This window comes from Sitophilus oryzae, unplaced genomic scaffold (genome assembly GCF_002938485.1).
Source record: "Sitophilus oryzae breed Bouriz unplaced genomic scaffold, Soryzae_2.0 scaffold_860_pilon_pilon, whole genome shotgun sequence".
NCBI classification, from domain to species: domain Eukaryota; kingdom Metazoa; phylum Arthropoda; class Insecta; order Coleoptera; family Curculionidae; genus Sitophilus; species Sitophilus oryzae.
The window spans coordinates 917,404-931,381 of record NW_022147484.1 but is presented as its reverse complement, the minus strand read 5'-3'; the positions used below and the strand labels follow the sequence as shown (position 1 = coordinate 931,381).

The window sequence follows — 13,978 nt, the reverse complement described above, 5'->3', positions numbered from 1 at the left end:
TGAGCCACGTCCAATGCTTCGGGTTTGCTTTGCCATAAATCGTCGGAGTTGCAATGTGCAGGACAATTAACGCACTTTAGAAGGTGTTCCATATCTTGTATCATCCCACAGTCGCATTTGTCGTCATTTGGTTGCGCAAGGCCCCATCTGATCAGATTGGTTTTTACCGGAGCAACTCCTGTTCTTATGCGGTTCAACATTCTCCAGGTTTTAAAGTTGAACGAGGCACCACTCAGCAGGCTTTCTGACAGACGATAGTTTGTGGGTGGTTCATCCAGGGGGCTGCTGAGGAATCGTCGTCTGGATTTTAGTCTTTTAGATTCTTGGTATTGCCCGAAAAGTGGGTGACGATTGACGAAGGTTTTTTTAAACTTCTCGCTGAATTCATGTGCCTCCCTACGTGAGTTAGGACTGTGAAAACCTGCTGCTTGGTACAGTTTATCCAGCGGAGCAGCCTTCATGCACCCTGTCGCAAGTCTACAAGTTTCGTTGAGGCGTATATCGACCTTTTTGGCATGCGCTGATCTTGGCCAGACAGGGCAGGCGTATTCGGCTGTGGAGAAACATAGCGCTTGTGCCGTCGTTCTTAGGACGTCAGGTTTAGCGCCCCACTTACTGTGGGTTAGTTTTCTTAATATATTGTTCCTCGCAGCCACTTTTTGACGGTTTTTTTCGCAGTAGTGTTTGTAGGTTAGAGATCTGTCGAGTGTGACTCCAAGGTACACAGGTTTATTTGTGTGTTCAAGGGTCTCTCCGTTCCAAGCGACCTTAAGTTTGCGGTTTGCTAGTCGTGTGTGAAGGTGGAATGCACAGACCTGTATTTTGGAAGGATTTGGTTTTAAGAAGTTCAGTTCATAGTAGGCAGATATGGCGTTTAAAGCGCTCTCTAACCTTGCTTCAACCTCTTCAAAGGTTCTTCCTTGAGCCGTAATACCCAGGTCATCAGCGTATACAAAGTGTTTTGTGTCTTCCGGTGCTGGTTGGTCGTTGGTGTAGATATTAAACAAAATCGGAGCCAGCACGCTTCCCTGGGCTCGGCCGTTTCTTTGGTATCTCCAGCGGATTTTTTCCCTTCAAGGGTGACATAGAATTGACGGTTTTGCTGGAGTGATTCTATTATCTTCATTAATTGGTAGTCTCCTGTTGTGTTATATACTTTTGACAGCATTTTGCTGTGGTTGACGGTGTCATAGGCAGCGGTTAGGTCGACGAGGACCAGCCCCGTAATTACTTTGTTTTCATATCCCTTTTCTATATGCTCTGTCAGCGCTAAGACTTGATTGGTGCATGATTTACCAGGTTTGAAGCCAGCCTGTTGGGGTATGATTTTTGAATCGACGACGTTGCTAATTCGGTTTAGTATCAGTCTTTCATATAGTTTAAATAGATGACACAGCAGCGAGATTGGTCTGTAGCTGTTCGCAGAGTTGGGATCTTTCCCTGGTTTTAGGAGGGCAACTACTTCTAACTTTTTCCATAGCTTTGGTGTCCTGAAATTCTTTCGGCAGTGGTTGAAGAGTTGTAAGAGCCATTCTTTTGTGTCTGGCCCAAAATGTTTGATTTGTTGACGCAAATATCATCGACTCCGGCAGCTTTTCCGTTTTTCAGCGTGTTTATGCCATCGTTGAGTTCCTTTATTGTAAAAGGAGAACCAAAATATCTATTTTCACTGCGGATATCTCGATGCAGTCGTGCTTTCTGACCTTTTGTCGTTGGCTTTCCATTTAGGAGGAGTTGGTGGGCTACTTGATTGGCTGTTACTTTGGATGGTTCTTGGGTTTGTTTGGGGTCACCATCAAGTTTCTTGATGAGGTTCCATGCTATGTTACTGCTGTGTTTCATGTCCATCTTTTCTAGGGACTCTATCCACTTTTTTTGTCTTGTCTCGCTAAGTGTGGTCATCAGAGTTGTTCCGCATGTTATTGTTTCATCACTAAAGGGGTCCTTGGAATATAGCTCTTCATATTTAGTTAGTATGTCCTTCGTATTACTAGTCAGCACTGGGATACAGTTTTGTCTACAACCTCTTGGAATATTTTCCAAAAAACAAAGCTTAGGTCATTATCTACACAAAAGATCTTCATGCTTTTTTTTCGTAAAGTTCCAGGAAAACGGTTAAAAACGGCCCTAAAGAGTCAAAGAATAGTTTCAAAAACGTTACAGCAATTACAAGAAATGTTGAAATATTATGTTCAGGTTTTGGGCCTTAAGCTGAAAACATGACATCGATAAAACTAAAATCAGGTGCTCTCCCTCGGAAAATCATAACAGTGCTATAAAATCGGAGAAGAACTATTGGAATATGTAGCGGAATTCAATTACCTCGGCAGTTTGATTTCGAAAAAGGCCAATATCGACTCTGAACAAAAACGAAACTTGCAGTATACCGAACAATAATCATCCCCGCCATGTTATATGGAAGTGAACTTACCGGAAGTGCGCACAATAGAACGCAATGGAGAAAAATCGTAAACTCAGTCAACAATGACAACCAAAAAGTAAAGAGGCAACAAACTAATGACATTTTGAATGTCTGGAGTGCGGAAGAGTGATAACATCATGTATCTTTTCAGTCACAGAAAAGCTCATGAAAGAAAACGCCTTGCGTAACCATCTTCTGATACGTGTCAAATACTCATCAGCGAGTAATGGCAATAGTAGTAGTAGATGATTTTCATGATCGCCAAATGGAAGAGGGTCCTTAGCTTAAAAAAATGATTCTAACAGTTTTTTCGTAAAGTTGTTAGTAAAAAGAACGATACTTTCCGGATATCTCAAAAAGCCACTCACGAATAGTTGTTTGTATTAAAATGTGATTAATCATATTTTAATACTTCAAACTTTCTGAATTGATTAAAAAGAACAACTGTTATTTTTGTTGAGAAATAATTTATTATTAGTGAAAAAATAAGTTCCTAAAAATTTGAAACTTTTTGGATCAAATAAGGAATGTTTGCCCGGTTTTTTTATTATCATAAAATATGACAAAATTCATACAAGTTCCAAAACGTGATAGCTGTTAATTCTACCTTTTAAATGAATTTTAAATCATCAAAAAATATTAAATTTTAACCGAGTTATTAAACAATATCCCCTATCAATCAATGACAGACTTATGAAATCTATCTTCGGAGCGTTAAGACTTGGAGAGAAAATTGAAGTGTCTTTGAGGCGGAATATCACGAAAACTACTAATTTTACGTAACCATTATAAGGATTATTTTTGTGGATAATTACCTTCATTTTTTATTCGATGAAAAATTTTGAAAATTGTATCTTTTGGCAGATATTTGCGAAAAACTGATTTTTGGGCCATTTGGGGCCATTTTTTCGGCCAAAGCTGGCCGAGCATGGTGTTACAATTTTTCCCTAAAAACTACTGTCCAAAAGGTACACAATCCGCCTGAAAAGTCCTGGTTGACGAATTAGGCCATGGTTTCAACCTTTATTTACTGGACTATAATAAAAACACGAAACAATTCAACAAAATGTATTAAATTTTTCATTTAATTAAAATTGTATGAATATTTTCTCGTTAAGTACTCAACTTTAGGAAACAATTAGTTTCCCAAAGGTCATATTTGGAAGCATTTGATTGCAAAAAGGTGAGAAAGAAATATAAAAAAGAAATGAAAATGTGCACTTTATCATTTATTTAAAATTTTGTTGTTTTTTTTTATTTTTATGTATAAATTAATCATAAACAATCTTCATCTTCACCAAGCTACAACTGGAGCAGATACAACGGGAGCAGCTACAGTCTTTCCTGTAGCGATGGTTCCAGATGGTCCAGCTACTACAGTATCGACAGACGATGTAGCTACAACTCCAGAAACATGAGGAGCAGAATAAGCCGACACAACAGGTGCGGAATAAGCTGAGACGAATGGAGCTGAATAGGCGGATACAATAGGTGCGGAATAAGCTGATACTACTGGAGCAGCTGGAGCAACGACAGTTCTGGCAGCTACAACGGCTGGGGCATGGTAAGCGGCTACAGCGGGAGCAGAGTATGCAACAGCGGGGGCGGCTACTACGGGTGCGGTTTCGGCTACAACTCCTACGCTTTCTTCTTGGACGATTTGGCCGGCTGGTGCTACAGAAGAGATGGCGCTACCGTCAGGTCCGACCACTGTGGTTCTGCTGCTTGGTCCTTGGATGATTTTGGCTGATGGGGCTACAAGGACTCCAGCATTGGCCACGGCCAAAAAAGCGAACAGAGCGACGCAAGCCTAAGCAATTTATAAATATTAATTAATAACACTTTGGCACTCAGAATTAACAGATAAATTTAAAAATCGTTGATCATTAACAATATAATGTTATATTTTGTTTGTATAGAAAATTAAGAAATAAGGTTCTATATTACTACGTTCTATATTACTACTACGTTTTATATTAATTCACCAAAAACTCTTAAACTCTGCATTCTGGTTTTGATAACTATGTCAATATCATCAGCACTTCAATAAAACTTCTTAATGTTGATCGTAATATGGTTATAAGACACATCTGCTACATGTATCCAGATCCAGAGTTTAAAATCAAATATTTTTGTGAATAATGCTAGAATTGTGCAATTTTCAGTTGAAAATTGTTTAGTTATGTGCACATATTATAATGAATACGAATATAATAGAGGTTAAAGTCTATTGTGTGTTCTTGTCCTATGAGATAAATCTCAGATTTGCAAAAATCTGAATTTCTTAAGTAATCGTGATGTTCTTTAGTTCGAATATTTAGAGGGCTAGACATTTTACAAATATAAAATTTCTCCAAATATAAAATTTCTCACATTCACGAGCTGTTTTGTACCAAATCGTTTGTTAGTTATATTTGTGTGTATAGAAATAGATCTTAGAGTATCTTGTGAATAAAAAAATACTAAAATTAAACACACAATTAGGTGAAAAAAAAAATGAGAAAAAATATGTTATCGTATAGTTTTTAATCTATCAAAATGATGTAGGTACCTTTATTAAGCAAACTAACAATAAGAAACTATTCACAAAGTTAGAAACAATTACACTTACGTAAGATTTCATTGTGATTTAATTTGGTTTCTTCAGATAACTGATACACTTCCAAGCATTGTTAGTTCTATTTATACCCGATCAATCTTCAATCTTCAGACACAACAGCCTTGCCTCTACTGATCTGGTTTGTATTGTTCAAATGTGACATTTTTAATGATATGCAAAGAAGTAGTACTAGTCGTACTAGAAGTTCTTCCGTAATTTTTTCGCGACTTTTTTTTTATAGATAACATTTAAGCTTAACAGATAAAAATAGAATATGTATACCTATGTACTTATTTTACATGCTGAATATGATTTACAGACAACTTGCAGGTATTTATGTAATAGAAGGAGAGCTGGCTATATAAAAAACCTTATCATCGTTACATGGCCAATTTTAACATTGAAAATGTTTCTGTTATCCTATATAAGGGAGCCCAAATCGAATTAAAATGCTACATTTGCCACACCATGACGTCATATATACAAGGGTATAGGAAATCTAGGCGCAGCGGCGGCAGTCGGTCAGCGCGCGCAAAAACCATTACATCGCTAATTGTTTATTGATATATCTTTATTAGTTTAAAAACAAAAAATATGGGGTTTGCTTTGATACCTTGTCAAGACATAAGCGAAACTTTTAAATTGTTTCTTTTTTTCATTTAGGCCTTCGTTTTTCGTTAAATGGAAGTTATATTAAAAAAAGTCTATTTTTAAACCAAATTTTCGCATGATTGAAATGAGTTATTCATGTTTAAAGTTTTTTTTGGTCATAAGCGCTAATGGAAATGTTTTTTTGTAATTAATTATAAAAAATGACTCCCTGCGAAGACTTTATTGTGTACTGGATCAAAAAATAAGTATTTGTTTTCTCTATACGGTGGTATTAATATATCGATTTTTGATGATAGTGCCCTTTTACCCGGTCTAATTTTGTACTACTTTCGGAATAAGGGTCCCCATATCATGTACTGTACTTCCATCCCTGAAAAATTCAGCTTGTGACTATGTTCTATTAATCTAGTTGGAGAAAAACATTGAATTTTATGTTAGTATCGCAAATAATATTTGACTATATCTAAGCTTCCTAAAAAGTTTTAAAAAATTAATTAATTTTAAATTAATTAGCGTTCGGGTTTATTTTTCATTGATGCCACCTAACGGGCAAACGAAGCACTTTTGTATAGAGGTAAATTATGTGCAATTAATTTATTTCGATTCAAAAAATACGTAGTTGTTCTATGTCGACGGAATATTGGAACTCCCTGTATATTTTATAGGTCTGCTTTAGAAAAATTAATTCTCCAAAAAACTATGCGAAGTGGTGTTATTTACATGAGACAAAAATGTGGTAGGTAAATACTGGAGACCCCATTTTACAAAAAGAAAATCAGTCGTCGGTGGAGTTGGAAAATATTTATACTAAAATTTATGTAAGGTTGGGGGTAGTTTTCACCCTTCCCGTAATTTTTCTTGATTTTGTAAAAGTCAAATGTCAAAGCACTCAGCAAAACATAGACCCCAAAATCTTATTCAAATCGGAATAACGGTTCCCCAAATATCTGAAAAAAATGTGTTTATTTTTTTAAAGTTTGATGCCCTCTAGCGGATAAACGAAGTACTTTTGTATTGAGGTAGATTGTTTCCATTGAACTTATTTAATAGGGATATTGGGACACCCTGTATACTCGAATCTAAATGTAAACAAAAATGTGGCAAACAAAAAGTCAAATCGATTTCTTTCAGTCATTCCAGATCATTCGGTCACTCAGTCAACCGTACCACATATTGAAAAAAAACTCTTACTCCACTTCACTTCACTGTTAGGCGGTACGAAGAAGTTAGTCGGGTAATCCGGCTCAACTAGTAAGAAAATAAATTAAAATTATGAATAGATTTTGAATAATACCAGAACTTATACTGAAAGTACTAAATAACGTAAACTTCCTCCTTATATCGAGACACAAAGTCATATTTTCTCCAGCCGACCTAATGCTCGAAAACAAAAAGCTTTATTAAAGATAACTCATGCCCGAAGCTTCCGAACTTTAACCATCACAAACTTACGCCAAACTATTATGAAGTCTCGTAATTATTTTAAAAAGCGTACGAGCATCGAGGAGTTTACCAAGCGGGCTTGCTCATGCGGAAAATTTTGATTTAGTCCCAAGTTTAAGTATGTTTAGAAAAATATTCCCCGAAAAATTCAGCAAAAGGTTTAAGATATTGGAGGCACGATTTTCATTTTCTTGTCTGTAATAGATTCTCAAAATGACGCATAAATATTCAAATTCATCTAACTTCATACTGCAGACCTTTTGGATTTTCCTAATCCCAAGTTGAAATATGTTTAGAAAAATATCTCTCCAAAAATTCGAAGCTAAGGCATTGGAAGGAAGTTTTTAATTTTATCGCCTCTTATATGTTATCAAAATGATGACGTTATCAAGATGATGAAAATATTCATATACAGTTCATACCAAATAAACTTTTAGTCACGTGATAAAGCTTGACCGGCACAACGTTGCCTATTTTTATATATTTTCTTTTATTCGAAATATTTTAGGAAACAAAAATAAATTAATTATAAATATATAAGCAGTTATTATTTACATCAACAAAACTCACCTTCTTACCAGCACTTACGGGACATAAAGGGCCATTACTACCGCTTTCCCGTTCAAAATATTCTAATAAAGTTGCGATGAGTCATTTACGGCTATTAAGCCATCTTGTACCCACTTCGCACTAAAAGAGGTTCTAAAAAGAACAATGTTCGACTGCAAGGTCTGCTAGTAAACATTTTTAAGCTTAAAGTATCCGAACACTATTTATTTAAACCAAAAACTCGTAATACAAAACTAAGTGTCAAAACGAATGACAATGTCACAAAATAAATAAATATATACGACATTTTTTACATCAGTGCTACCACCTGAATCCTCAGCGCGAAATTTAAATTCCAGTTAGTCAGCACGCCGCCCTATGCCGTCTATGGTTGGCAACAATGAATTTAAAAATCGCGCCCTCGATTACGTAACTGAAAGTTTAATTGATATGAAATATATACAGCGTAGATAGTTGAAAGAACTGCACTCCAAAAGGACTGTACCACTGAACACCAGCAGTTTCTTCCCCCCAAGTTTAAATACTTGTTTAGAAAAATATTTCTTCAAAAATTCATTAGAAGCTAAGGTATTTTTCATTTTATCGCCTTTTGTATGCTATCAAAAATAATAAGATAAAATGTAAAATTTTAGAAGTTCCCACCCCTGCAGTTAAAAATATGACAAATCGGAAAAACACGTCAATTTTATTTGTAACAGGACACTTTAAATAAATATTTTAGCCTTTTCCTTTTAACCCTCTAGGAGGGGTAGATGTCACCCTTACAATCTTAAATCGGAATGGGGGTCAAGTGGTACTTTTATCCAGAGGTTTCCAAATAATCGCGTTTCAAAGTTGCAGAAACAATTAAATACGCCTGCATTGAGATTTTGATTTTCAGGCTAGTGCGCGCGTTTACACAAAAATTATTGCAATGAGTCTTCTTATAGTACAAATGATTAGAAGATTAGGTGGCAACATGGACGTAGCCATTACATTTCTCTAGGGGGGTTGAAATACTAATAAACAAAAAACATCATAAATATTAACGTTTCTTTTCTCAAATTTGATGTAAAGTTTTTGAGGGTACTTTGCGAATCCCGAAAAAAATGGAATGGCCGCAGCGAAGGGGAGGCAGGGGAGGGCCATGCCCCCCCCCCCTAAAAGGTGCCACTCACTCAAAACTGAAAAAAACCACTAAAAAACAACCTAAAAATCAAAACGCGTTTCTATGGTATTATAATTTCGATTGCATTGTTTGATAGATGGTTTATATCAGGGGCGGGAAAGTGAAATAGCAACAGCGGTTCCACCGTTCTCACGGAAATTTCACATGAAATAGTTCCAGTCTCAGGCGCTAGGTAGTAAGCTCGGTCGTAAGTACCTAGTGTAATTAATTTTTAGGTTAAGAAGTTGCTACTAGTTATTCCCAGATGGCGTTAAATCGGATTTTTTTTGTAGTTTCCATAGTTTCCAACGACCATTGTTGTACTATTTTCAAATTTTCAAAAAAATATTGTCGTCACAGCGCTAACCATAATATTATCAAATGATTATCATAGATAAATGAAACAGATTTAGATTGGAAAGTGCTCATAAAGACAATGTAAACACTATTTGGCGCTATTATTGCAACGGTCGCGACCGAAAGCTTCTGATAATTACGGATCTTTGGTTGGTCTTGTTTTATTATAATAAACGATGTTAATATATTTAACTTTTATTTTATGTATGTATAAATTTTATTACACAACACATAGTAAAGCTTTCTATTAGATTTGGTAATATTGTGTAAAAAATAACTTATAAGATGGTTTTCATATTTAAAATGATAGTTTCAAGTGTAATTACATAAATAAGCGTATTTAAATTCAGACCCTCTCAATAGATCTCTCGCCAGTAAAATGAAACCATTTTTTAGTAAGGCACTTTCCTTTCTTTTTCTTGGTATATTCTTTGGTTTATAATTAATCATAGATAAATGGAACAAGTTTAGATTGGAAAGCCCGTCATAATTTTAGTTCGCGACCGTTGTACGCGATCAGGCGCTGCTATAGCGGTTGCTAAGAACAACCGCAAATAAAAACAGAAAAAATTTGTCTTGTCAAACTCAAAATCTTCAAAAATTATAAAATCTTTCAAAATCTAAACCGCTCTTATTGAAAAAAACCCGAAAAGTGTTTATAGCGTCCATTTTCAAAGTAATTATTGCTATCTTGTGAGTTTAATTTAAGTTTTATTTACTCCAACTCGTGATAATTGTGAAAAAGTGGCATTAAAAACTTCAAAAGCTATGCTGCGAACTGCAAAAACCATCGTGGATCGTGACATAACGTCGGTTTCCAATGTTTCATAGCTATTTCATACATGTCCTTATATAAAAAAAAGTTTCTCGTATGCAATATACTGTATTTTATTTATAAAAATAAAAGAAAATAATAAATTTGAACAAATAATATTTGGCGATATAATTCCGGAAAAAGCCGAACCGCTCCGAAATTTTCAAAAGCTTTGGGTCGCGACCTTTGCAAGAATAGCGCCAAATAGTGTTTACATTGTCCTTATGGGCACTTTCCAATCTAAACTTGTTTCATTTATCTATGATATTAATTTTGATTAACGTCATATTTGTTGCTGAAATAAAATATTTAAGTATCACATTTCCCACACAATAACTATTATCATTCTTTCCGTAGCAAATAAATCTTATGTTTCTTTAACATTTTAAGACAGCAAAAAATATTATGTTAAATAAAATTCTATCAAAGAATAAAAAAAATGATTTATATACGTACATTTTGTACATCTATATTTTCTGGACTTAAACCATCTCTGCTAAAGAAACTGTCAACAAACAATAATAATATGACTTTTCAGTGACAGTGACATTAAAAAAACAATAAACGGATCAAAAAGTTATGCTTACAAACTTTTAAGAAAAGGCGCAACTTAACTATAAAGCTGTTTTTAAATCCCTTAGTTTGTTAAATAATTCCAAAGGGTATTTCAAACTTCCGTCAAAATAATATTTTGTTTTCCTCATATATGGGGACTTTAATTTCTAATTTAAAGCTTAGAAAATCTAATAGTTCAGCTGAAAATTGCTTTAGAAATAACTAAAACGGGCCCACTAGATCAATATATATTAAACTTTAACATAATATATGAACATTTTAAAGGTGTCCGTTTTTCGTGCCGTAGAGTGTATTTATAGTAATTAAACTATAAAACAAAAAAATAGATTTTAAACTTAGATCATTAAAATAGATGATGTTAGTAAAAAGTTCATAATCTGCACGTTTTATTTAGAAGTTGCAGTAAATTCACCTAACTATATAAAACTTTACCTAACTCAAACTTGATAATTATTTAGGAAATCATAAAAGCGTTAAATTTCTGAACTAAACTGAGCTTCTACACTATCATAACTGAGGAAACTGGTGCGTTAGAGAATTATAGAAGATGTATGTATGGGAGTATAATATTCATAACTAGCTGTTTGAAATAGTTTCGAAAGCATATGGAACAACTTTTCGCACTACATAAATTAATTATATGAAGCTTTTTCTCATAAATATATACGATATATTTAAACTGTTTTCATAGACCTTATATACTGCTTTGTTTTAAAATCGAATATATTAGTAATTTTTAACAACGAAGATTTTTAAAATGTAATTTTAACTTAGTAATGGCACAGTTGTTAAAATAAAAATAAATATTAATGACCTAAATACAATGTAATATATTTCCAACCAATACTATGTTTATAGTTTGAAAATCGATATTTTCGATACCATACTCAAGTTTAGCAATCCTAACTAATACTGTGGATTATAGTCAAGTACTCCAGAGTCTTAGATCTTCAGGACTGATTGATATATAGGGCATAGAAAGCTTAAAGTAGCGATGCATTCTGGGCTTTAAACTAACAGTAGAGTAAATCAAATGGTTGAAGTTGAACTATACGGGGTAAATACAAATCAAAACAACCACTATTTAATTTTATACAACATATATGACCGGGAAATAGACGTTTATTGTTTATTTATAGATATAATAAAATTAATTTTTATTGAATGGTAACAGTAGCTACCGTGTGCTGCAGATAAATTATACAATAAAATATTTTATGTATTGTACTTTCCAGAAAAAAAACTGTTATTATTGGTTACTACTATATTTTTAAGATTATATACCGGCACAAAACGGACGCCTTAAAATTTTGATGTATTTTAAAGTTTTATATACAGGGTGGTCCAAACTGTATTCCGGAAAATTCGGCAGCAAATTTTGCAGATAAAAATAAGTAAAAAATATCATAAAAATGTATGTGCTAAAATGCTTAGTTTCGGAGATACATGGTGTACAAGTTTCATTTTTATTTCGATTTTTTCCAAATAATTTCTGAAGTAATGTTAATATTTGGATGAAAATTGGTGTCTGGGAGTTTTTTAATATGAGAAATTTGATTTTGATACTTGTCATTATTGGTAAAATATAAACATAACTCGTACACGGCGTAGATAGTTATTTGACCTGAGATGATAAATTTAAGAACTTTTCTTTGAAAAGATGTTGATAAAACAGTTTCTGTTGAACTTCTCGCACAAAAACATCTCAAGTTTTTGATTTCAGTCTAATAACTATTTAGTCAACATGCTTAATTTATGTCAATGATGACAGGTATTGATAATTTCGAATCCAAATATCTCGAGAACCATTACTCGTAGATATTTTTACCAAGAGACCTTTTTTTACGTAAAAACGTCTTAAATGTATATTTTTTACTTAATAGTTTTATACGAGTACGGACGGAAAGTAATTACATTTCAAACCAGTTAAAAAATATGTAGGTGGTGCCCTCTACGATTAGGAGCCATATTGATCTCAAAATCAAATTTCTCAGGTCAAAAGACTCCCAGACACCAATTTTTATCCAAATATTGACGTTACTTCAGAAATTATTTGAAAAAAATCGAAATAAATATAAAACTTCTACACCCTATATCTCCCAAACTAAGCATTTTATTCCAGATCCAGACCAAGCAGACAAAATAGTGACAAGACAGAAACATTCATGTTTTACGACAAAGTTTGTGACAAATCCAATACATTTCTGCGACATTTTTGTTTTGTTTCATAATTCGGAGATTTTTCAATGTCCCGTCTCTATGTTTTGTTCGTATATTTTGCGACAAGATGACGACGCAGTGTGGATGGCATGTGCTCCCAACAGTAGGAGACCAGTGAAATCACACATGGTTAATAAAACTCATTCGCAACAACTAAACTTTTGACTTTGTTGTACTTTTGTCAGAACTTTTGTACTTGCGGTATGGATAATTTGTCTCAAGTTTGACTTCTCAGAAGTCTCTATTTTTAGTGACAAGTTTGTCTTGTTTTTGTCTCAAAATCGTGTTTACTTTTTGTCGCCTTGGTCTGGACCCGGCCTAGAATTTATATTTATATGATCTTTTTTACTTATATGCAGAATATGCTGCCGAATTTCCGGAATACAGTTCGGACCACCCTGTATATTGTGTTCTAGTGGACCGATTTTTATGATATTTTAAGCAATTTGTAGCTAAATTATTTTACTTTTTAGTATCTCATTCTTATTAAAAAAAAGAAGTTCCTATCTGTCAATTATACGAGAGAACACAGAAAGTTGTTATTTTGATGAAAGTTTGGAACACTCTGTGGAATATGTTAAAAAGGCAAGAAATTTGAAACTAATTTTATCATCCAGGTGCATCTTTTCTCGATAGTTTATTCTTTAGTTCATCTCAATAGCTTTAGATCTTTGGAGATATTCGCCTGTGAACTACTACTACTACTACTACTGCCATTACTCGCTAACGAGTATTTGACACGCATCAAAAGATGGTTACGCAGGGCGTTTCCTGTCATGAGCTTTTCTGTGACTAAAAAGCCCGATACGTGATCTTATCTCTCTTCCGCACTCCGGACATTCAAAAATCTCATTACTTTGTGGCCTCTTTACTTTTTGGTTGTCGTTATTAACTGAATTTACAATTCTCCTCCATTGCATTCTATCGTGCGCTGCTTCCTCCCACAGATGTTGCATACTTATCCCCTTTAAGTTTTCATGAACAGCATCCTTGTATCTTTTCAGTTGTCCACCCAGTTTCCTCTTACCCTCTACAAGTTCACCGTAAAGAAGAGATTTCGGTAGGCGGTTTTCTTGCATCCTGCATACGTGGCCAGCCCATCTTTAGTAAGCGAGATTTAGTAATCATGACTTCAGCGCTCTCGCAGCTTGCTTTTTTAAGGACTGATACGTTTGAGACATGGTGGTACCATTTGATTCTTAAAAGTTGTCTAAGGTG

General features: G+C 34.2%; 2 protein-coding genes across 2 annotated transcripts in view; both read right to left on the bottom strand.

Annotated features, from left to right (window-relative positions):
- LOC115890300 (ADAMTS-like protein 3) overlaps positions 1-13,978 on the bottom strand; it is a 1,070,176-nt gene that overhangs the window by 377,145 nt on the left and 679,053 nt on the right. The window lies entirely within an intron of this gene.
- On the bottom strand, positions 3,707-5,067 carry LOC115890308 (cuticle protein 16.5-like). The gene is made up of 2 exons (XM_030910485.1): positions 5,034-5,067; positions 3,707-4,232 (listed from the first exon to the last, which is right to left on the bottom strand). The coding sequence occupies exons 1-2, from the start codon at positions 5,043-5,045 to the stop codon at positions 3,717-3,719; spliced, it is 528 nt and encodes a 175-aa protein (XP_030766345.1). The 5' UTR covers positions 5,046-5,067; the 3' UTR covers positions 3,707-3,716.